The sequence below is a fragment of the Myiozetetes cayanensis genome, unplaced genomic scaffold, assembly GCF_022539395.1.
Source record: "Myiozetetes cayanensis isolate MyiCay16 unplaced genomic scaffold, myiCay2020 scf4, whole genome shotgun sequence".
Taxonomy (NCBI): domain Eukaryota; kingdom Metazoa; phylum Chordata; class Aves; order Passeriformes; family Tyrannidae; genus Myiozetetes; species Myiozetetes cayanensis.
Genome location: NW_026087631.1, coordinates 48,223,966 through 48,249,434, shown reverse-complemented (window position 1 = coordinate 48,249,434; position 25,469 = coordinate 48,223,966). Strand labels below are relative to the sequence as shown.

The 25,469-nt window shown below is 34.7% G+C and overlaps 1 protein-coding gene across 1 annotated transcript in view; it reads right to left on the bottom strand.

Annotated features, from left to right (window-relative positions):
• Window positions 1-25,469, bottom strand: part of CWC27 (CWC27 spliceosome associated cyclophilin) — a 98,842-nt gene that overhangs the window by 70,554 nt on the left and 2,819 nt on the right. The window contains exons 2-10 of the mRNA XM_050330096.1: window positions 25,038-25,134; window positions 23,496-23,608; window positions 21,969-22,112; window positions 21,150-21,248; window positions 20,898-21,001; window positions 19,767-19,836; window positions 18,579-18,658; window positions 16,362-16,395; window positions 12,308-12,483 (exon numbers count right to left, since the gene is read on the bottom strand). Of these exons, the coding sequence (XP_050186053.1) occupies window positions 12,308-12,483; window positions 16,362-16,395; window positions 18,579-18,658; window positions 19,767-19,836; window positions 20,898-21,001; window positions 21,150-21,248; window positions 21,969-22,112; window positions 23,496-23,608; window positions 25,038-25,134 (917 nt within the window). The remainder of the gene's footprint in view (window positions 1-12,307; window positions 12,484-16,361; window positions 16,396-18,578; window positions 18,659-19,766; window positions 19,837-20,897; window positions 21,002-21,149; window positions 21,249-21,968; window positions 22,113-23,495; window positions 23,609-25,037; window positions 25,135-25,469) is intronic.

Sequence of the window (25,469 nt, the reverse complement as noted above, 5' to 3'; positions counted from 1 at the left end):
CATTAGTTCAAACCTTTTACACCTCCTTGATAACAAAGGTAGTCTCTACACCTGGTCTCACTGTTAGTAAAGGTAGCTTGGAACAAAGACCATTTTATCATGGCATTCTCCAGAAGAAGAAACTACATGAATTCACCAAATCAGTTTTCTGTTCATTCACAGACAGGACTATTTTCAACTTTTAACATACAAAAAAACCCACACTACTTTCTAATAAAAATTCTATTTAAAAAGATGTCTTAAACATAGGATATTTGTCTTTGATACTTTGATTTAACCAGTAGCTTTAATGTTATATTCAAGCTTCAGGAAAACACAGAGTAAACAGCTGTACAGAATAAAGGGTGAAGCTGGTTATTTGTAATTTGCTGCCAAAGGCCTGATTAAAAAATGGTACAAAACAGGAAAAAAAATCTTAACTTGGCCTCAGATATTATTTCAATGATGTAAAAACATTTTTACATAGAAAACTGATCGTTAAATAACCATCTATTTATTTATTACAACAAACACAGGTAAAGTTATAAAGACATTCATCTTTGAGCATATACAGAAACACCCCTACAATTCTAATTTTTTTTTTATGTTAGGGATTAAAGCCTAAAGAAAGGAAAAGTCCCTAAAATTTAGAGGGGAAAAAAAAAGATTCAATAGCTCTTTCTATTCTCTGAGAAAGCCAGATATGACATCTGAAGGTGACATTTTTCTGTCTTCCTGAGTTACTCTAAAACAGAAAGAAAATCCACTAAAAATAAGGAGCAGAACAAAAAAAGGAACAAAGCAATTTGCTTTCAAGTGCTTTTTAGAACATATTTAAAGGGAATTGTGAACAATGGCGAACACTGGCTTTGAATAAAATACGAGGAAAAAATCTCAAGGTGCAGGGGAAGGGGAAACTGCAGTGTTACATCATTATTTATAATGAGAAAATATGTATCAGATGATTATATGCCTGACATTGATAAAGTATTCTTGAGCAACTACAACAAAGCCAGTAACTTATACCATGAAAAATTATTTCTACTACTTCTGTGAAGGAAGAAAACACAGCATAATTTCTGACCAAGTATACACACGAAAAAGACTGGGGAAAACAGTAAAATGCTACAAAAGAAGATTAATGCTCAATCTAATTGATGCATCGAAGTCCAAGAGAGATTTGGTATAATTTGCAAATGAAGACATGCTAAAAAACAGGCTAGCAGGTGAGTGAAAAAGGGTCTAATGGCTCTAAGAGGAGCCAAAAGGAAGACTGAAAAGCAGCAGCATTTTTATTTATTTAAGAAGAAAGGCACTTACCAAAGAAAATTTTAGTGGCATGTATTTCAGCAATAATCTCTACATTAAAATGGGATTTCTTTTCCACCAAAAGATGAGTGAGATAAAAGAATTTAAGGGTCTTGTGTGCTCTATTAGGTAAAACACTTGATTAAATGATCCTAGTAGCCTTTTTTGCCTTATCCTCTCAAAGTCCAGGCTTTCTGGATGTTTTCCATTTTCATTAGATAAACAGCTTCTTCTTATTAAAAGCAGACACACCCTTATAAGGATTCCAGTTATCCTGCTGACACAAATTCTATTCAAAATCTTGATTAATCTTAAAACTTTTGCAGAAACAATCAATACAATTGCTTGTGGTGATAATATTCAGGTAACACATTTCTGTTAAAACATCTAAACCAAATTGTTTTTCATGCTTATAATTACTAGAAAACTGTAGTGAAGAGAATCTGTTGAAGTGCTCTAGGATGACCCCGCTTGAGCAGGGAGGTTGGACCAGGTGACTCACTATTAACTCCTTCAACCTTACCCATTCTGTGATTCATCCCACATAGTTCGGAATTTATTTAGTTTCATTATTACCAATCTATCAACTGCTACTATTAACCAATAACTATCAAAAATATAACATAACAACTTTTTAGGCAAGAACTGAAATTCACAACCAGATTCCACAACCAGAATCTGATTACAAATATAATTTGTCCTACACCATATTAAAAATACTTATTACATATTTTGCTATATAGTAAGGCATGCAAAAATAATTAAATATTGAATTATAATATAGATCGACTATCTGGAGTCAAACAGCAGACGTGATAAAGAAAATATTTGAACATACTGCAGTAATCCTTCACTGCAGTACTGCTTTAAGATGTACCACTTTTATTTACAAAAAATGCATTCTATAATATAAAGAAAAACCTCAAAATGTCTTTTCCCATGCTACTGTAGTCTATTGAAACAAAAAAAGCAAACAGAGCATGAACATATAGCAATTAAAAAGTACATGGCTATCCCACTGCTAAATCTGTCTTGTTACCTTAACAGAAAAAAAAAAATCACATGTGCAGCTAAACAATTGAGAACACTCCAGCTCTTTGAAATGGTATCTTACCCACTATATAGTGCTAACAATTCACTGTATAATAAGGATTACACATTCTCACCTTCCATCATGCTAACTGCATTTTCACGGGTCATCTACGCATCCTTTTTTCCAGGTGACTAGACAAAGGCACACACAAACTTCACCTAAAAATACACTGAGTCTTGCCAAGTAGCAGCAGGATGAAATATACCACAGTAACAATCCCGTCTTTGTCCTAGGCTAACACTATACCTATTAACATGCTTTTATGCTTAGCCAAGAAAAATCTTAGTGCTGGGATTCTGAGTTTTGTGCCCAAACAATCTGGGTTTGTGTTTAACATAGTACATTCTGCTTTTAAGTTACTGCCAATCATTAACTCTACAAAGAGTATGTCTGGGATTATTTTTTCTTTAAAATGAATGTTATAGTAAAAGAGGCAGAAAAATCTACATTATTTTGAAAAGAATAATAGAATCATGCAATCCTTAGCACTAAGGATAACACTACCAGTTTTATTCAGAAAATTAAAGTATTTCTAAAAACAAGTCTGAAGTAATCTTTCTTTTCTATATGTCAGTAATACATGTCTGCAATACTGAATTTCTTGAACAAAATTTAAAGAAGGTAAACAAAAAGAATTACACTAGTTTCTTAAACTTGCAGATAACTCAAGAATTCATTTTTACCAAAGGAAAAATAGACAATTATTTTCATTTTCTGAGACAATAGAAAACCTCATCAGTCAAAAAGCAACTTACGAATAGTATTAAAGAAAAATGGATAAAATACAAAACATTACAACTAGCTAAGTCAACTATTATTGTTATCTTTCAAGAAAAACAGTCAGGACAAAGTGAGTGATCCCTCATGTATTGAGTAAAAGAAGTATGTAAAGCAAACAAAAATATCAATTAAGTGTACTTTAAAAGCATTAGTGCTACGGTATCATTGGAGAAGATGAGAAAAAGCCTAATAACCAAATGACTTGATAAAACATAAAAGGATTAAAGCAAAAGTATCATTCAATATTCTAGTTGCAGCAAGAGGCTGCTCCCATTGCACTGTAAGACTGATATCTTTTATACACTGTACTGTGGACGGAAAGTCACGCACACTTTCTCCAGCACTAAAACTTGCTTAAAAGTCTCTTGTCTATGATTGACTCTGATTTTGTAGCTGACTATTTTTAACATTTGATTTACTGTATAAGCAATCTATTTTACAAGGAACTCCACAAACAACTGCAATACTCTAGCTGAGTAAAAACTTGGCTAGAAAAGGAGGCCAATTAGACAGGAACACAAGATGACAATCTCTTGAGACAGCCTTAGAGGAAAAAATAGCTTATATGTGAATTTTACTGGAATCATTGAGTCACGTGAACATTTGGAGAAGAAAGCAGTTTCCATATGATTTGCATAAATGGCGATTTCTAAATCAGCAATTTGGTTTCAAGTCCTAATTGAATTTGTATGCTAAGACAAGTCACTCAGAGCATAGAAAACACACATAAAGTAATGTGGAAGCCTACCAAAATAAACATCGGACGTGGAGGTAGGTAGGACTGTAAGATGATATATGTCCTGTGGGTGACTCCGTGTATGATATAATTATAAAATTAGGATATCAATACCAACCAAAATACTCTGAAACCATCTCCCTTTTTTCAGACACTCTTGGAAAGATATAGTACTGATTCTCTTCCTTTTTCCTCCTACTTCTACAGTGCATTTGTGTGTGTGTGATTTTCTAGTTTAACATTACCCATGGTCCAGATCCAGCAAGGCATCTTAAAAATATCTAACATTCTTGTTCTGGTAATCTAGTGTATAAAGACACCTTCATAGAACCTTAAAAACTCCCAAACAAAAAATTCAGTTTATAAATTAAAAATATATGGAAGTTAAATGTTGATCGTTTTGAGAAGCAGAAACTTAGAAGAGCTACTATATTAATTAGACACACACTTAACCAAACTGTGTTTTAAAAGAATGAATTCTTTTAAATTTAAAAGAATACATCAAAGTAAGTTCCATTTTCAGATTACTTTCATTAACACCTGGACAATGAATTCCCACCAACTTGTGTTTATGTTTCTTCTCAACACCACAGGCAAAAAAAAAGTCCAGATACCTCCAGCTCACACACTTCTGCATATCATAGCTGTGGCAGTAAAATACAAGACACATTCTCTCGGATAACAGTTTTAAATGTATTTAGAATTCAGGAGAGTTTGATCTGCAAACCACTGGAAGTATGCATGAATCAGAACCATTACAATGCACTTTCAGTGTCAACTACGTCTTGTGCTATATGATAGTAGTTCTTAGGCCATTATTTTGTCTACTTAATTTCTGACATAATCTCCAAAATTCTTCAAAGGTAGCCCAACACTTCAAGCATGTCTCTTGAACTCTTTGAGTTCAAGCTGAGTTTGGCACATGTGTGGCAAGGACTGTATGTAGAAGCACCTAAAACTATGGAGAATGTGCTGATCCTGGAGAACATGTTGATCTTGACAAGGGGGTAGCAGCTTTCCATATCTTATGCTGCAAAGTCAATTCATAAATAATGGAAAAACTTCATTACTTTGTCACATATAATAATCCAAACTCTACCTCTTTACTGGGGCTGAGATACTGGAACAGGCTGCCCAGGTAGGTTATGGATGCCCCAACCATGACAGCGTTAAAGCCCTTGAGCAGCTTGGTCTAGTGGGAGGCATCCCTGCTCACAGCAGGGGGATCTGGGACTACGTGATCTTTAAAGTCCCTTCCAACTCATAACATTCTATGATTCTATGAGGTTCACAAAGGTCCACCTCTTAAGCCTGTCAAGGTCCCACTGCATGACATCCCCTGCATCTCCAGCTGCACCACCTACATGTAAGAATTCAAAACTTCTAGGAAAATTAAATTCAAAATGTAGGCAGTATAGTAACATATGAAAAAAATGAAAAGATACAAGAGTGGGAGAAATTACAACTGTCAAGGCAGTCTCATGCAATTTGCAGCAGTATAGTATATCTAGTGATATAAATGTGACAGATTTTTTTTTTCTTCTATTATTTTAGCATCTAACAGGCATTTTTCATTATTCTAAAACGGGGCACTTTATGGACTTCAGCAAAGACTTTTGAATCTCAAGTTAAGGGGTCATGATAAAAGGGCAATAGGTTTGTCTGTATTATAATGAACTGCAGCTAAAGTTACTAGTTTCACTACATATCCAAAAATGAAAACTAATCAGTTTACATGTGCTCATCTCAACAGTTAAATAAATTTTACATCACTTTTATTAAACTTACATCAATTTTATTTCAGTGTATCTTTTTTTAAAAAAATCTTGTACTGTATTACATACACATGAAAAATGTGTATGCAAGTTATATGTATTCTAACTTGAAGCAAGTTAGAATACAATAATCCAACAAAACCTTCCCACAGAAAAATCACTAATCAAAACCCAAAAGGCTTCAGAGTATTGTTTCTGACATTGGGGAGTTTCTTAGTAGAATTCAGCATGAGTTCCTGACTGGTTGCTAACTTGGCTCATTTTAGAGTCAGCCTAAACAAACCCTCTTACTATCTGAAACCAAGAAAACATTCATCCTAGTACTTACAAGTAAGGAAGTCCTTAAAAAAAATTAGCACCACAAAGCATGCAGAAAGACCATCTTCAAGAATTGGGCTGCTTAAAACAGTTGTTTTAAAAGTTACTGCTTAAAACAGGTGTCAATGACACATTAACCACTGGCTAGAAATATATCTATTTAGTCCACGGAACTCAATACTAAATCCACCAGTAGCAAATCACATAAATTGTCAGAGTAGCAAATTCTCATATCAGAACAACTGGGCAACCTGGGCTTGCTAAATAAAACAAAAGCGAAAGACAGCTAATTGCCACAATCTAGGAAGTAAAAAACAGAGTAAATGTACAAGTAAATGTACTAGTTCTCAGAGAGTGGTGACTGAAAGAAATCTGGAAAGACCTAGCAACATAAGTGTATTGGTGGAATACGAACAAGAAGGACTGATATGGTCAATCTATGCATGAACAGGGAGGTGGAAGTAAGAAAAATAAGAGCTGCTGTTCTCTGGACACAGCACTATTAAGGTTAATAAGAGATTAATGATTAAAGTGCTTTAAAGAATGTTGAAAAATTGGAGAAGGAAAAAAACCCAAGTCAGAAACGTGAGGACTGGAAAAAATGTCTTCCAGTGAAAGAATGAAAGAACTCAACATGTACAGCTCATCAAAAGGACTCAATTAGAATTTAAGTAGTTGAAGTAAGAAAAAATACAGCATATTGCAGTGAATTTCAGAAAAAGGCACCGAAAAAACAATTCATTGGCTACAATCTAAATGCAGACAAATTAAAATGTAAAACTGGATGAGGTACTGTTAGGAGCAATGTATCTAAATACTGGAATAGACTACACTCCCTGACTAAATACTGACCGAACTACACTCTCTTGATATCTACAAATGATGTTTGAATGTCTTCCCTGTTCAGCTGTAGCCAAACAGTGAGTTCAGTGCAGGGTAAATGGCAGTAAATTATGGCATGAGATACTCAGTTTATTTAATGGTCTCCTTTGGCTTAAAATACTATTAACAGATCACCTGAATTTGCTGTATGAAAACAGCAGCAGTTCTACAGGTATAGTGAAGTTTGAAGTCAGTTGCAAAGAGAGTTTCTACTCAGAAACTCAAAAGACAAATAAAATGAGTATTTTCTGATGCTAAACTGAAAAATCAGGAGACAAATTCTGATGTTGGACAGGCCTTACAGTAAGTTATAGTTGGTTTAAGAAAATGCTGGAAGCGTTAGAAGTAGAGTTAATGAATTTGAAATAGTAATTATTGTGAAGAATAATATAATTCCATACAGAAACAGATAAACCTTCACATTTCAAAGTACACAAGTAGCTCTAAATACATGGTATTGACATCATATTGCTATACTTACAAACAACCAACATTCACAAAAAAGTAGGTGCCTGAATACACAATGACATACTGGATAAAGTTTAAATAAGCAGAAGCATAATAAAATATCCAAAAACATGTACATGTAACTTAATTACAAAAAATCAAAATGACTAAAGAGCTGCTGAACTTCTTTTTCCCAGATCTCAGCAGAGTCTAGGGGGAGAATAAAATAAAAAAAAAAATTAAAAATACCAAAACATGAAGAATTCAAGTTGGAAGAAACCTCAGAAACTCATCTACTGTAGCCTCATGCTCAACCTAGATGATATTCACTGCCCTCTCATCCTGCCTTTGCTAAATCTGTAGCACAGATTTAGACTATTTCCAGTCACTTTCTTCTTCACTTGCCCAGAAATAGCTTCCATGAGGACTTACCCTGTGACTTACTCTAGGGCCAAAGTGAGGCTAACTGAATCCTTCCTATGGTCACTGCCTTTTGTGAAAATGGGTGCAAAATCGGCAACATCCTCCAGTCAGAGGATTTCCACAGCATTTGAAAGATTACATACAGCAGTGTTGCAATGACATCAGCCACCTTGCAATAAAGGTTATAGTCAGCAGATTTGTATGATGTCAGTCTCAGCCCCCTTGAATGCATTCCATAGATGCACAGAAATGCAACTTATAAATAACAAACATATTCTAACAAATATTATTAATTTGTGAATACAAAATATCCAAGTCATTTTTTAAAACAACTGCAGTTATATAAAGGAAAAAGAAGTTCTGATTTAAAGGTCTTTTATAAAAGACTTCCATGTGATAACATAAAATCACTTTTGGCTTTTCCACACCACAGTACTATGAGAGAAAAAAAGCAAACTTGCATGCTCAGTGTATCAGTATTTATTCAGATGCTAAGAAAATTTGATGGTGTCTTAACTATAGGCAATTTTTACTGCCTGGTCTGAAACTGACTGAGCATGAACTTGAATTCCTGCCTAGCATTACTATTGTAAGAAGAACTGTGGGAATGCAACTTATTTGTCCAAGTTATTTCATCTTGTCTTTTAACTAAAAAGTAAGTCTGAGGAATAACATCTTAAAAAGAAATGTGATTTCTTAGTTCAACCACAAATCATAGTTAGAGAAATATACAACAGGAAACACAGAGTTAAATTTAAGTCATATTAACTATTCAAAAACAGGACAGCTTCTCTTTCTCAGTAGTTTAGCTATTCTAAGCACTTATTCCATATTGCTATTTAATAACACTTCTGTTATAAGGATGCAACTGAAATTGTTGACAGTGAAGAACTGCACAGTCAACTGTACTTCACTCCACACTGCATGTCTTGCCAACAAGAAGCACTGAAAATTTTTTAAGTTGGTAACGAGAAATGTGTAGTGCCCGAGCTCCACCTACAGGATATAAACAACTGTAAAAAAAATACCTTTAATTACCAAAGTAGAAGAGGACTATTTACTCTGAAGTCTTCGGATGGTCATCTTAAGCCCTTGCCTTTTTACACAAACTCAATGCAACACTCTTGCAAGGATGGCATACACTTCTATCTCTATACATTCCTTCATGTAAAAGCTGCTCTATACTTTGAAGTTTAACCTCTGTATAAAAAAACAATAGACCTGTGGAATTTCTCTAACAACTTGCCAAAATTAGGGGGAAACTCTTTTTCCTGAGGTTTCTTACTTAATATACAATTTTAAAGTATAGCAATTATTTTTAAAACATACACAGAAGGTTAAAATGCATACTGAAATGACTAAAAATTACCTTCAGCATTTGAGCATTTCAAGTATGATTGCATTTAGAAGTGGCATTGGATCTCAGCACCATGAATTTGAAGTGTCTATAATTTCCATACTGCTTTTCTGAAACATATGCAACCTTCAGACTTCTCACATGCATTTGTATTAAAAGAAACAGGACTAATATAAATGAATACATATTTGTAAAAAAAATCATGCATGTTAAAGGCAATATACTGAAAAAATATTCTTAGTTCAATTATTCTATTAGCACATTTAAATATCTGATAAGATGAGCAATTTTGATAGATATCAGATGTTTCTTGGCCCACTGATATGTTAGTAGACATTACCCTCAAGCTATGTATGGTCAATCCAACTTTTTGTTTGATGTTTGCACCTCCCACATCTCTGCCTCTGATCAGCACAGAGTTTGACTACAGTGGGTGGTGAACACCCATGAGTATATTATCTATCATCTCCAGTACACTTAGAAAATAGTCCCTATTTCAGACAATGAAACTTGATACTGTTTATCTCACTTTATCTCATCAGACCTCTAATTTAATAACACTTTATTTATTACAAACAATATCATGGCTTTGATTTTTATGCCAGAGGATGCCAGACAATTATTTGGAAAACAGTAAGTCTAGAAATTTATGTTACTTGTGATACTAAGCAGTGTCATCCAAGGCCATACCTCCCAACTACTAAAAATACAATTCATAAAAGCCTCTTCTGAGTTAAGACAAACCATTTGACTATAATACTACTACTACTGCTACCCTGAAAGAATGGAATAATCACAATCTGAGCCAGTAGCTTACATATCTCTGAAAACAGAACAAAACATCATGCAACCTTGGGCACTGATTATCTCATTTCTAAGGGTATCCCCTAGCTTTGTGTTCCCTTCATGCTTCAAACTTGCTATTACACCTTAGACAATTTTATTTCCAGCAGCCACCCTTAAAAAGAGTCTTTTGCTATTCTTAGGATGTTATTTGGCTGCCATATACTTCAAGGTTCTTTTTCAGATAGAGCTTTCTTGGAGTCTTTTCAAATTTCTGAAACATGGCCTCCACTACCTGATACAGCTGTTTAACACTAATCTGTATTTGTTCAGTCTCCATGATCAAGAATAGTTCATTCAATCTGAGAAGCTTAAACTTATTCTGTATTGGAGAATATTATGGGCATTATCACAAACATTATTAGAGTGCAAGACTAATCAATCACTGAAGGCAAGAGTACTGAAAACTAGGAACTACTTCTTTTTGCAGTCAGAAAACTGTCAGCCCAGTGTTTCCAAGATTTAAGAAAGAAAACTACCCCCATGTACTCTTGTCCAATATACTAATATAAAGCCATTTTAATTGACACTAGATAAATATTTCTGTATTTTACCAGTGGGATTATGTATCAATCTCAGCCACAGGACTAGAAACCACATTTTGGGATCAAAGTTATCCATCATACTCATCAATATCAGTATATATCAGTATATTTCAAGTGGATCAGCTGTCTACAACAGAGATAGTACAGCCACCAATTCCTGAAGCAGCAAACAACAAAACTTCAAAGACATTGGAAAGGAAAACCAGGCAACAGGTTTTTACAAGATGTCTTGAATATGTTCTTTGAAAGAGTACCTAGTTATATCTAACATAAAAATATAAAAACATAAAATCATGACACTGTATTTCACGAACTGTGACTCACATGCTCTTGTAGAGAGGAAGAAATAATGAAAAATAAAAAACAATGCTCATGCATTAGAGTTTTATGTTGGTGTGCATATCACTACATGACTCTATGAAAGATCAGATTTATGTACTATTCCGAAAGAAATGGATTAACATCAGTTTACAGATCTGACCACACAGATCTTGCTGACTACATAAAATCTGACAAAGTATGAAAGTTGGTTGCCTTGCCTCTAACTAAAAGTAAATCACATGACAGAAAAAACGAATGCCCAATTAAATTACAGATTTTGTTTACTGTATCTTTATTTTTGTTATTGTGCTGGGTCTTTGATATCAATGCTCTTGCTTGTGTATCTCCAGCTATTAAGTGTACTGAGTCCTCTCTTCAGCAAACATAAAATTATGAGGAACTTCAGAAGTAATACCATCTAGGCCTGAGAAAGAAGTGAGTGGAACCAACTTGGATTTGCTCAAATTACCAAGGCTTCTTGACTGTACCTGGTGTGACTCTTAGCTGCAAATCGAGAGTGGCGAAGATGTAGAAAAGGACACAATTTCCCACTTAAATCCCATGAACATTTTAGTCTCTAGAGCTATTATGCAGAATTAAAAGCACAAAACCTAAACCACCTTTCCGATGTTTCCTCCAGTAAGTTTTCACTGAGTAAGTAAATTTATACATTAAACTTTTTAACAGCAAGCTCTTAATTTTTCAGTGACTTCTGGAATCCACATTTATTGAAATACTGCATAATAATTCCTCGTAAGTTTGACATCAGAGCCACTACTCATCAGTTGCATACATGATGAGTGTTTTTATGGAATATCAACACTATTCAGCAGAAATTCCCAAACCCACTCTGCAGGAAAGACTGTCAAGACACAAGGCTTCAAGAAAACAAATTAACTCACTGAAAATTGAGTGCTACTCAGTAGAGACATTCAGAAAGACTGGCACAGCGAAATTACAAGACAGGAACCCAATGCTTTTATGGCTGTAAAGAAAAACTGATGTACCAGCTGCATTGTGGAAAAGCATAGTGCTATACTGCAAGAATGATTACTCTGTTAAACCAGGCTTCACTGGATGGCTAGGAAGCCTTTCTATTCTGCAAGTCTCAGTGATGGACAATTACTATGTTATCACAGATAAAGCTACAAAACTCAATTTTACAACTGAGTAGAAAGACCAAGTAAGGCATGACAAAGACACATAAATGCTCTTCATTTCTGACTCACAGGCAGAAATACTGCTCTCATAGAAGATATCAATAAGTGCTGAATGTAACAAAATGTAACTCACCTGTTTGGTTCAAACTGCCAAACAAAACTAAAGATAAGAAAGCAATAGGCAATCTCATCTTCCACAGTTGAAGGTGGGCAAGGGGCAGTATTTTTAATGTAACACTAACCTATCAACATTGAAACTGCAAACCTGGAATTGAGCAGAAAACCTTAACCTATAAACAATCTAAAGAAAAAAACCCAAATCAAATAAAGCAACCCTTACCTGCGACTAGTAGTTTTCTTTTCTGGCTTATTTTCTTCCTCTTCAGGTTGCTGTTTAGCATTTTCACTTGCATCAATTTTCAACTTCTTGGCAATGCGATCCTTTATTTGAGATCTCTCATGACTAGCAGTTTCATTGTCTACACTATCAGCATCTTCATCATGTTCTTCTTCCTCCTTTATTATTTAAAATGATAAAACTCTTTAAGATTTTTTACTACAAAATGTTGAATATGGAAATTTTTCTTATAAATACAATCCCTTCCAAAAAAAAAAAAGATAAATACTTCATTTCAAATCAATTTTTTTTTATTTGCTTCAAAGGGAACAAAAAAAAAAAGAAATATAATACTTTTTTATACACAAATTACATATTTTTGTATGGTTAAAAAAATTAAACAAATCTATTGTAGACTATCAACTCTTGCAGGTCTACAAATGATGTCACAGCAATGTGATATTACTCTGGTCACTGTTCAAGAATGAAAAATTTGAACAAGGCAATACACTAAATTTTCATTTTCCACTAAAAGAAAAACAAAATTCAAGAACTGCCTGCAAAAAGGCTACACTACAGTCATGATGGGATGGAAGAGGTTAGCCCATCAGTCTTTGTGAGGAAATTTACAAATACTAAGTTGATCAAAACAGGCTGTGAAAACAGGTGGAATCAATCATCCCAACTTGCTACACAGGTCCTAGCAGGGGCTTCAGGCCTCGAGGCCTAGCACAATAATGCAAAAGGAGATAAAATACCTCGGTTCAAAGACATTTGGAGGTAGAAATAATTGCAGAATGAAAAAGTGGCCTGATTAGATCAAGGGATCTAAGTTTGACTACTTTCTTCCTTGAAGAAGGAAGTCTGCATGAACCTTAATGGAAGAATGCCAGCTCAAAGATCATATGGCGCATCTTTTTATTTTTACTTTGGTGTGATGCTAATCAGCAAAAGAAAAGTGTAAGATACGACATGACTAATTTTAACCACACAGAGAAAGGATACTTAGAAATGATGTTTCTGAGGACTGTATCCAGGAGACAGCCAGGATGTAAGCTCTTGAAAAGGCACATATGTCTATGTCCTGGGTGTGATGGACAGGTGGGAGGAAGAGTAGCATGCAGACCACGTCCTCAAACATGGGGGGAGACAGGGTAGAAAAGTAAAAGCAGCAAGGGGCACAATTTTGGGAATAGAAGAGAAAAATCAAGAGCTGGATTTCAGAAGTTGTATTTAAGTCACTGTTTAGGAATCTTCAGACTACCATACTTAGATTTGAGATTTAGGCAAGAGAAGACCAGCCAGGAATACAAAAAGAAACCTCTGAATATTCAGCAGAGTAAAAGAGCTGAATATTTTCCAATGAGATAACTGAAAAGTTGTTGTGGGTATTTTGTCTGTTCTTTTTAAACAGCGGAAGACAAAAGTGGAACAGGATGAGCATTTCCCTTAATTTACCAGAAAGTTATTATTTGACAAAGGAGATAATGAAACTTTCTAAAGGATCTGCTTCCTTGATCAACTGTCAGGGAGATGGGTGATTACAGTCCTCAATGGCAGGGGGCAGAATACAGAAAAGAAGTGACAGGACCATGTTCGAGGTATTTACAGCCAAAGATAAAGACAGACTCTGGTGAAGATTTGGCTAGGGCTTAGGTAAGAGTATTTCACTGAAACAGTGAATAGGAGACCTTCTGGAAGAAAACCAGCCATCTCTGGACAGATTGCAACTGCTAAGTAGTAAGCTAGTAAATCTGAGTAACAGTAGAGGGGTTCCATGGATTGTATTCTAAAATGGGAGAGACAAAATGGTTCAACTTGTTCCACTGAGCTAAATCCCCTACTTCCCAAACCTAACATTACTATCACTTTGTACAAGATTTTACCAGTTTTCTTCTAGAAAACCACTGAGAAAATAGGATATAACCTTCTTCCTCAACCCCTTCCCTCCTGCAACTCTACTCTTTTCTCCTGCCTAGTCTTCTCTTTCAGTCCCTCTTCTGTCTCATTAACTCCATCTTACCTTCCATCTTTTAGACTCTTTGTTTTTCAGAAGTCTCATTATCAACTAATAGATTTAGCACATTTCCACCCAGACTGAACTATATGGCACCTCAAAAGGGCTGTTCTGTTGGATGATGGATGCTCCCCATGTGATACAGAAATGGAAAACTACCTGCCTGAAAGCTCTACTACTTTTTGCTGCTGTTATTAGCTGAATTACCCTATTCTTCTCTTTACTATGGAAATTAAAATGTAGTAAGATACTTTGTGACAGAAGGACTAATGGCTATTGTATGAAATAGAATTTTCCTGTTTAAAAAGGTTATTGAATTGGGGGGTGGATATCAAGTTTTATCTGTACATAATACTGCACAAAACTTACTGTTCAGCAACCAACTGACAAATAGGGAGAGGAAAACAAATTGTGCAAAAAAAAAGAAATTACACTGGCGGGGAAAAAATTTTCTGTCTTGTGAACACGTGTCACATAATGTTTTCAATAAAGTCTTGCACACAAAAAGAATCTTAAGAAATAGCTATAAGGTGTTGTTAATACAGAGGATGTGACTTTCAGAGAATGAAATGTATGACTTTGAGGACTGAAATAAGAGAAACAGGATGATATTTAATAGCATGAACAGCAAGGCCAGGAGCTTAGTGAACATTAATAAGTTTCTCTTACATGCTAGGGACTTGTTATTTGGGGGATGTAGGGAGATCTGGAAGAATTATGTGCCCATATGATTGGCTATAAAGCTACCAATGCGTCACAGCCATGTAAATGTGAAGGTGATCCTCTGACATGTTAACTGAAATAACTCTAAGAGAGATGATAAAATACTAGTACCACTTCACAAGACTCCAGTAACTGCCTGAAATGCTAGATCCTAACTAAAATCTTTCAGTGAAATGAAATCTAACAAGAACATTTATTCAGGAAAAAAAAAAAGAAAAACCCTTCCTATTTCCTACCTCAGATTAACTGGTTATATTTATTTAAATTTTTATTCTTCAGCCTAGCACGTCCACATTCTATACTCCCTGAATCCAGTTCACTTAACAAAGGGCTTTGAACACCTGAAGAATTATTAATTAAATAGCATTCTCCAAAGCCTTCTAACACTTAAATGCTCCTGCACAGAAGGAATTACAATGGAGAAGAGTCAAAAAACCTAAAGTCATACTATGCCTTCTGGAAAAAGCAAGAGGGAACAGGGTACCAGCAGATGTTTTTAGGTAGAAGAACAGCACAGATTGTGTTCTTCCTTTCCTTCCCCAGTAAGTCAGTGAACAATATAGTTAGTACTTGTGTATGATGGATAGATACATAAACCAGTACTTTTCAGGATTCAGTCTGGGGAATGGGAGATTATATTCCTAGTCAAATATTATAACCTTGTTTCAACAGCAACTTGAAGGGGCACTCCCATGATCTACGGTTAGAGACAGAGACATATTTCAGCCAGTGAGGTTCCTCTGAACTATTACAATTTTCTTGTATTTACAATACCCTCCACGTTTAGTTGAATGTTTCTTCTTGATTATTCAGATTTCACATTTTTCAGAGGTGGCAGTCTTCAAAAACACAATTTAAGTGATAAGTATGCAATGAAATTTTGTTTTCTTGGAAGAAATCTTTTCAACGGGACTCTCGCTCATAAGCAGACTTACCCTGAAATATTGCAGTTATATCATTATTCATGACAAACTTAATTGTAACTTGCTTTTAGAAGTAATTGCAGGGCTTTTATCACTCTGTTAGTTTGTCACTCTGTGGTACACAACCCATATACCATAATCCCATACACCTAATTTACTGACAGAAATACAGTATAAGCAGTTTTTATAAAATGCAATGGGTAGTGTGCTAACTCCATCCTGCTGTGAATGTTCACAATTGCCAAACCTCAAAGCTCTGAAAGGGCCTCCTGCTTTTGCTGGAAATCTGACAAGCTACTTCTCAAAAAACTCTAAAGCAGCATTTGTTCTCCCAAGAAAATTTAATTTGCACTCAGTAAAAAACAGACTCATTTGTAAAAAAAGTGTTACTTACCTCACTCAAATCCTTTTCCTCACTTGCTGCTCCACTAAAAAGAGAAGAAAAAAAATGCAATTACTTTGAAGTTCTAGAGGAGATTTGAAATATCGTTAAAAAAACACCATTTTTTAAATAAAAAATTTTGTTTGGTTAGCTACCTGAAATTTTAGTCAACTTAGTCATTTATGTCATCCTCACATTCATCTTAAGAGTATCAATTAATATAATCTTCTATTGTTTGACTATCACAATTTTTCCTAGTTAGAAATGTTTAAAACTACAGACTTTCAGACGATGGATAAAGTCCGACCACATCTTGAGCTATCCAAGTAAAATACTAATGTATACAGTTAAAAGAAAAAACCCACCAAAACTCACTTATGATGTTTTTGATTTCATATATCAAACAAAACAAGCATTTAATTACAAATAGCTTACTTTTGGAACATCTTCTTTATACAGGCATTTTACTGATAATTAAGCTTAACATTAAAATTTTACTTTTGTTATACAGCTACAGTTTAGTGAATTAAAAACGAAATCTATCTGAATATACTAAAGTTAATATATCCACTGTTAATTAACACAAATTAATAATTATGAGCTTTGAAATTTTTTCTATCCCACAATTTAAAGAAGCAGTTATCTTAGAGAAAAAGGAATCAAATGAGTCCCAAAAGTCCAGGCTTTGAAGTGTGCTCTAGGCAATCAATAAGTAACCAAGGTCATCAAAGAAACTCTAAATGCGCTGTAATAAATCACATTAATTTAATAAGATGCTGCACCTGGGTCAAGGCAACTGCTGATATTAATACAGAGGGGGGGACGAATAGACTGAGAGCAGCCCTGGAAGAAGGACCTGGGGTGCTGGTGGATGAAAAGCTGGACATGAATTTGCAATATATGATTAAAGTCCAGAAAGCCAATTGTATCTTGCACTCCCCTTCTGTTCTGCTCTCATGAGATTCCATCTGGAGTGCTGAATCAAGCTCTGGGGTCCTCAGCCCAGAAAAAACCAGAAATCTGACGGAAGGACTCCAGAGGTGGGCCATAAGATGATCACCTCTCCAATGAGGAAAGGCTTAGAAAGTCAGTGTTATTCAGCCTGGAGAAAACTCGACTCCTTACTGCAGCCTTTCACTACTTAAAGGGACTCTATAAGAAAAACTGAGACAGACTTTTTAGCAGGACCTGTTGTGATACAACAAGGGGTAATGGTTTTAAATTAAAATAAGGTAAATTCAGTCTAGATATAAGGAAGTTATTTTTTACGATGAGGATGGTGACATTGGAATAGGCTGCCCAGAGAGGTAGTAGATGTCCCATCCCTGGAAACATATGAGGCCAGGTTGGATGGGGCTCTGAGCAACTTGATTTAGTTGAAGATATCCCTGCCTCTTGCATGGAGTTCGGATGCAGTAAATTTTAACAGTCCCTTCCAAAGTAAACTTTTTGTGAAACACAATTTTATGATAAGCAAATTCTTGGAGTTGAGTATTAAGACAAGAAAATTTCATGAAATTATATTGACTGTGGTTAGAATTAGAATTTAACAAATATTAAAAAGAAATAGAGAAGAAACGCAACTTTATCCAAGCATAAAGATTTATGATTCACCTTGTTTAGAGGGTTGAGAAGAGCAACAAGAATAACCATGGTACAGAACAATTTCTGCATGAAGAAAATTTGAGTAAATTTTTAAAAGTTTAGGCTAGAAAAGAGATGGTCTAAGAAAGTATTGTGGTAAAGAGAGGTATAAAGGGACTGACTGCTCACTGTCCCTTCCAGAATAAGAATCAGAATTTATCAAATGATGCTGGCAGCAGCCAGGTTCAGAACAAAAAAGTGAGATACTTCCTCCTGTACCAGACCAGAAGGTGTGAACAGAAATAACATTACAAGAGACGGAATACATACTTTGAAGAGAGCTCTATTAAGGATTACTAAACAGATGAATCACATCAAACTCTGAGAGTCCCCTGAGACGAAAGTTGATTGAGGCTGGGAAACCACTCAGATAAACATTACACTTGTTTTGGTTTTACTCTTTGTTAGGCATTCACTGATGGCCAATGTTAGCGACAGAGGGTTAGAGAAATGTTTGCTCAGATCCAGCACTGGCATTCTTAAATTCTTAAAGCGTAACAGACAAACAATGAGTACACATGATGTTAACCGGGTGTAACAACTTGAAAGTAAATCTGTTCTGGAAACTGGAAATCACATCTTAACCTTTTGACAGCAGGAACTGAGCTTAGATGTGGATCATCCTTCAGTAGATCATGACTACTTTTACTTTTTCCCTTCATGCTCTGTTAAAAGAAAAAAAAAAAAAGAAAAAAGGGTATTATTAATTTCAGTGTTTAAGACAATAGATAGTGGAAAAGGATCATGTTAAGAGAAAGGTAACTTGTTTCTTGTTAGCTTTCACCTAACCAGTAAGCATAAACATTTTTATGTGCAGAAGAACAGAGAAAGTGTTCCAGAAAGAGAAGTACCAAAGTGACTCCATGGATTTCAAAAATAATTTTGCAGTACCAATGCAGCTAGTATAGTTAGTCTGACTGATAACTTGAAAAAGAAAGAAAAATAGTTAAAAATACACTACTGTCATCCTGACTGACATCATCTCACCGTAATACTGTCCATCATTATTCACTGTTTTTCTTTTGTATTTTAACTAACTCCTGAGGACTGATCACCATTTTTCACTTATGTGGTAGAGAACTTCTGTTCACTACCTGAAGCAGAGAGGTATCCGAACTGTAGAAAGCCTAGGGCTTTAGTGAAATAATTTCGTTGGCAGTAGAAACAAGAATAACACCTTACTGAAAAATGTTTAAATTAACTTTATTTAAGTTGCAAAGTCAGGGAAGGAAATGTTGGATCAAAGACTACCTATGCAGCCCTAGTTCTGTGAAGGTGAACAATTCACAATGGTGAAACATTAAATTATGATAATGGACTATTTTCTCCATAATAGCCCCACTTCATTTTGCACTCAGAATAATGGATACACACATAAGAATGGAGCTAAAAATGCACTGGCAATGCACAAGATCATCTTCAAAACTCAAGTATTTTACCATAAAATCCCACTCTTTAAGGAGCTGAAAAAGAATAAAGTACCTATCACCTACATGAATTTTAAACAGCAGACATAGAACTATAGTATAAAACAGTATGTTCATGAAAATGTAGAAATTCCACGCAGTAACTGAAGGAACCTTTAAAATCAGAAAAGTAAAACCCTCTGTTTTTATCAAAATGTTAGAACAGTAGAATCCTAAAAATTGAAGCAATTTCTAGTATTGTTGTTCAAAACTCAAACAAAAGAACAAAACTAAGAACTTTAAAACCTTTCACAAATGTGCAGAAAAGGTAATTAAGTTGAAAAGAAAAATTAATTTGATACAGTACCTGACTAACTCTACTGACTTCTTCCTCTTCTTCTTCAGCTTCTTCCCCAAAGGAAAGCAGGTTAAAGTTTCTTTAAGAGAGAAAAAATAATTTTCTAGTAAAACTTTAAATACAGTCTTAGTACTATTCCGTTATCTTTAAATATATTATTTTCACATTCTGTGTGATTTCAAAAAACTTCTTGTCCTGCTAAATGTACCAATTCCAAACAACTACAACATGCTGCTTTGCTATAAGCCATAAATATTTGGCAAAGCATGTTCTATTGAATTCCTGAGACAAAACAAGGACAGTGAAGCACCACTTAGAAAATGTTAAGACACAGTTTAGGAAATTCTGACTTGACTAACTTCCACTGACTTTTATATGATGACACCTTCGTTGCAATTTTAATTTTTTTTTCCTCAACAGAGCAGCATTCAAGTAATGGACACAAAATATTCAAGATACGATGGCTCAGAAAGGCATCAAATGTGCACACATCCACAGAATGTAAAGAAATAATGATATTTATTTTTTTTTCCAAGAGTTTACTGTTTATGCTATGTTGGAACCATTCAGTTGGAACATGTTCTATTTTTGTGCAGCAGAACTGACAGCATGTACACTTCAGATTTCCTATTATTTTTCATTGCCTGTTCATGACTATGAATTTTCATTCACAGAGACTGAAATTTGCCACGTGAAAATGCCTGCCTTTTGCTAAGTATTTCAGTGGGAGAGAAGTGGTAGCTGATAAAGTAAGTTCAAAGAGTGCAAAACAACTGAGTCATGGCCCAGTTACTACTCATTTCAACTGGTACATTTCAACTGCAGGGTCATCTCAGTCAGATGACTGCCCATCCCTGCATATGGGAAAGACTCAAGCTAACTTTTACTTTTGCAACTATCACCATGCATGAAACAGTTACAGCTCAGCTGATGCACAGGAACCACGGCAAAGAGAGAAATTAGATTTGCATGATCCACCTTGGAAACAGGGAAGTAAGTTTTGTTAAAATTATGTAAGATTACTCTGTGCATTTTGGTAAAGCCTTGTGCTTCAAAAGCAGAAATACAAACAAAAAAATTGCCAAGCTGCAAATTAAAGGTGAAAGAAAATTAGCCATTGCTTATGTTGCATATATTTACTTTGTGCCTTTTACTTTGGACTTTTTAGCTTCTTCTTCTGGTTTCTCCTTCTTCAGTTTTCTATTTGGTCTTGGGACAATGTCATCAAAAGGATTAAACAAAACCTGTGAAAAAATCAGAATTTTAGACACATCTTTAGTAACTATTTTGTTGTAATTTAATGATTCAGTATTTTAAAACAATATGCCAAGTTTTCTGAACACTGTATAAAAGAATTTTAGAACATCACTTTTCAAACCAGAACATACTCACCTCACTACTTCTTATTTTGTGTGGGCTGAGAGGTCTCTCTTCCTTGTCAACTTCCACTTCAGCCAGGCGCAACATGTTATATATTGTATCCCCTGTAACCTGGCAAATTTATAAAAAAGGTTTGAAAGTCCTTGCCTGTAGTTTTTGTTATTTATTCTCCAAAATGCAAGGCAATTATTATATGAGGAATTTTGAAAATACAAATTATATAGGAAATATTGTAAGCGTGTAAGACTTCTAAAAGAAAGCAAGTACAATGTATAAAGGTTTGGGGTTTTTAAATTTAATGGCAAAAGTTGAAGGAATACAGCTAGTTTTGAGAAAGTACGCTAGGGAAAATGCCAAATTCTTATTCGCGAGCTATGAAACAGGAAAACAAAAAGCACTGAAATAAAAAAATATTGGGTTTATTTTCTTTTAAGTAAATCATGAGAGTGGTAAATTTGTTTCATGTTTTAAATTTTCCTGACTCTTCTTGAGTAACTGAACTCTATGCACAGAATTTTCTTAAATCTCATTAGCATTAGATGAATTAGTTAATAAAACAATGCAATAATAATACTAATAAGACTATTCAAAGGTAGCATAACATGAAAATGCAACTTTGAAGAGTGACAACAGCAAAATACAGAATAATGGGAACAACCCATAGAAATATTTCTACCAGATATGGGAAACAAAGAGAAAGGAGACAGCTGAGAAAGCAGTGAAATAAATTTCAAATGTACATAGCAGCAAACAAGACTAAATTAAGCCCTCAGAGAAACTTATAGTAGCTTCTGTCAAACTTAAACTGGGACTCTAGTTCATGTAGCAGACCTTTCCAAAGATTGTGTGTTTGTTGTTAAGTTCATCTGCACGACCCAGTGTAAAGAAAAACTGACTCCCGTTATCATGGGGTCCAGCATTTGCCATAGCAACAAGTCCTCTTCGATTAAATCGCAGTCGTGAGTGGAACTCATCCTGTCAGAACAGGAGAGAAAAAAGTACCATTTAAGCACGTAATATTTTTTTTTCACTTCTTTAGCTATGGCTTATTTATATCAGCATGCACACAGAAAATATGCTGTTCATTTTTTTTTAAATTCAGACAGTAATAAATCCAAAGTATTTTGAAACCTAGTGCCACAATTATATTTAAAAGTTTCTATTTTGAGCAGTGAACATTATTTTAGTCAATCTTTTTAATCCTTTGCGCCTATAATAATGTGCCTATAACAATCTTCAAAAGAAACCATAAACACATAACCAACAAACACCAAACAAAAAATATAGGAACTAGTATATCCATAACAGAAAGACATACTATTTAATAAAACCCTTAAAATTTCTACCTTTTTAATTTTATCTTTTTCCAGTCATTCCCTAAAAATCAACTGTTATTATTTTTATTTGCATTCATTACCCCCAATATTAAGAAAATCAGAAGTGTTTTAAAAAGTAACTGCTTTCCATATATTTCATGTAAAAGTACCATTCTTGTGAATCACTGTATTTATGTGAAAAATCATCATTCATGTAAAGTAACTGAAAGTAACCACAATAAGAGGCTGTAATAATACATTAATGCAAAAATCCAAAGGAAGAACATTTTCTGTATCAAAAGAAGACAAAATAGGACTCCTTTCAAAGCAAGGAGAAAATGTTGAGAAATATATGAATAGCACGGTAATATCACAATTCTAAACACCGCAATATTGAGATACTACTAATTTTAAGCAGCCATGCTAATACAGTATTGGTAATATTTGTTTTGTTCTCTGCTTAGTTACCAATCCCTCCCAAACTTCACATTCGTGCCAGATATACAAGTCTAGCACCAAGATGATGCAAGGCCCAGAGACAGGCTATGCACTTTCAGTCATAAGCTAAAGGTGCCTGCCACACCTGAAATAAAATATCAGGCAGGACAGAATACTGCTGCTGAGCCTGCCTAGCTTCACTCAGGATTTGAACCTCCTGGCTAAGAGATGAGCCATGATGATATCAATAAAACCAATGGACACATATACAGCTTTCAGAAAACTTTGCTAAATAAGATACAATACGCACAAACCCTTCTGAGCTGTCACATATCAAGACCTACTGTTCATTTTACCTCTCTCCAATTTTCTCTTGGGAAGTTCATGCTAATAAAGTTATACATTTATCATAATATAAGAATAGCTAGATTTAAGAACTCTCAGCTCAAAGGGACATATTCAAATATACTGAAGCTGCATGTGAAATAAAATACTGCATGTGTATAATGCTGCATTTCATATAACATTTGATTTTTCACAACACAGGAAGAATAACAGGTAGGGAATAACCAAAAATTAATGCATGAGATGTACAGATACACACCTTGAAGGGAGCTCCATAAACTGACTCTCCTCCTGATCCAGTACCAGTAGGATCACCTCCCTGCACTATAAAGCCAGGCACTACTCTGTGAAATACTGTGTTATTGTAATACTCTAAAATAAAGAGGAAAAAAGAATAAAACATTAAATACATGTTAGTGGTCTCAAAATCAAACTTTCATATAGACCATGCAGGGATGTTCAGAGACTGAAGTTCCAGAAAGCAAGTCCTGTCAGTGGTTTTGCTGATGCCATTGGGTTCCCTTCTATTCCACACAGTCTTACAAAAAAATCTCTGTGTTGTCATATGTTTCTGTTGCGAAAGACCCTGCCCATCACTACCAAGGTGATCTTGATGAACTACTTTCTTTTCAGCTTTTAAGTTTTCTTACTAGAATGATACTACAATCACGATGCATCAATTTAAAAGGAGAGCTGGAACTACTATGCTCTGCCCCAGACAATGTCTCACATACAACATCAGCCATATTCATATGATGAATATTCAGCCATATTCAGATGATTAGCATTTCCAGTGTAGAACACAGGTGTCACCCCTTTTACCACTTACACTGTGCCTAAACTGATAATTTTCTCAGAATGAAATAGGTGGCACATTTTTCTCCTTATCTTCTTTTATCTATCTATCTATCTATCTATCTGATAAAGGTTATGAAGAAACATCACAGCATTACTAGATATAGTCATGGATGGTTATATGCCATGATACTCACAAGAAATACTCAAATGCACTATACAAAGTTTAGGATACTACACAGCAGTTAGAAAAAATTCAGAAAAGAAATAAAGCCCACTTAGGATAAATGAATTCTTACCAAAGGCTAAGAAATTCATTTTCCATGGCAAAAACTTTCAACTACAGATGTAAGAACACAGAGCAGGTTGGACCTGAGCTGGAGACACAGATCCTAGCCTGATATTTCTGCTTAACAGATGAAGGTGAAAAGAACTCTTAGCCACTCTATAAATGCATAAATGGGATAATAGCAGTGGTTAGAAAACATATAAAGGCATCAAGTCCTTCACAAATTTTTGTTACAGTTTCCTCATAGGGAGCTTCTTATTTTGGTACCCACTACTTCAGTGGAGAGCTTTACAGAGCTTCCATCAACAAAAAAACAGAGCAAATGAAAAATCAGCACACACAGAAAAAAAAAGTAGTAAATACAGCAACACAGAAATGAGAATTTTGGAGGATATCCAACATGGCATCAGTGCCATTTCCTACACATACTGAAGCAGTTATACTTTGTAGAGAGTTGCTAAAAGTAAGCCTTTCCAAGCCTCTGACAGGCACCATTTCAGCAACATTACATCATCTGCTCAAGCTGAGAAAACGATCCAATTTTTTTTCTCCACCAGGTTCATCAGTAGCCTTGAAAAATAGTGTTAATTAATAATTTTTAAAAGAAATAAATTTATTGACATATTAAAGTTAAAACATACTTATAACCCCTATTTTACAAAAAGGGCACAAAGATTTCATATGAAGTAGTTTCAACAAATCCCATTGGGTCATTACCTTCCATACAAAGTTGGATGAAATTTCTACATGCTTTTGGTGCTTCTTTTGACCATAATTCTATATCTATCTCTCCTGCTGTTGTTCTCAGCAAAACCTACAAAAATAAATTCATCATCAGTTTTACTGTAAGCTAGTCAGTGATCAAAGAATACAATTGCTTCCTTTAAAAATACGTCTTAATGTGATATATTAGTAAGTGTTATACACTTTAATGTGTTGGATAGCTATTGTTAGTTCTAGATAGCATTTCCAGAACTTGAAATACAACTCTGAATTGATATTTATAGTAAAAATTTATAATATAATATTATAATGTAATGAAATACAATACAATAGCGTGGCTGGTAAGTGGTACATGATAGAAACTTAGATACCCTTTATCACTTCCATAACAACACAACAAGGGGGGGAAAAAAAGTCATAAATCTC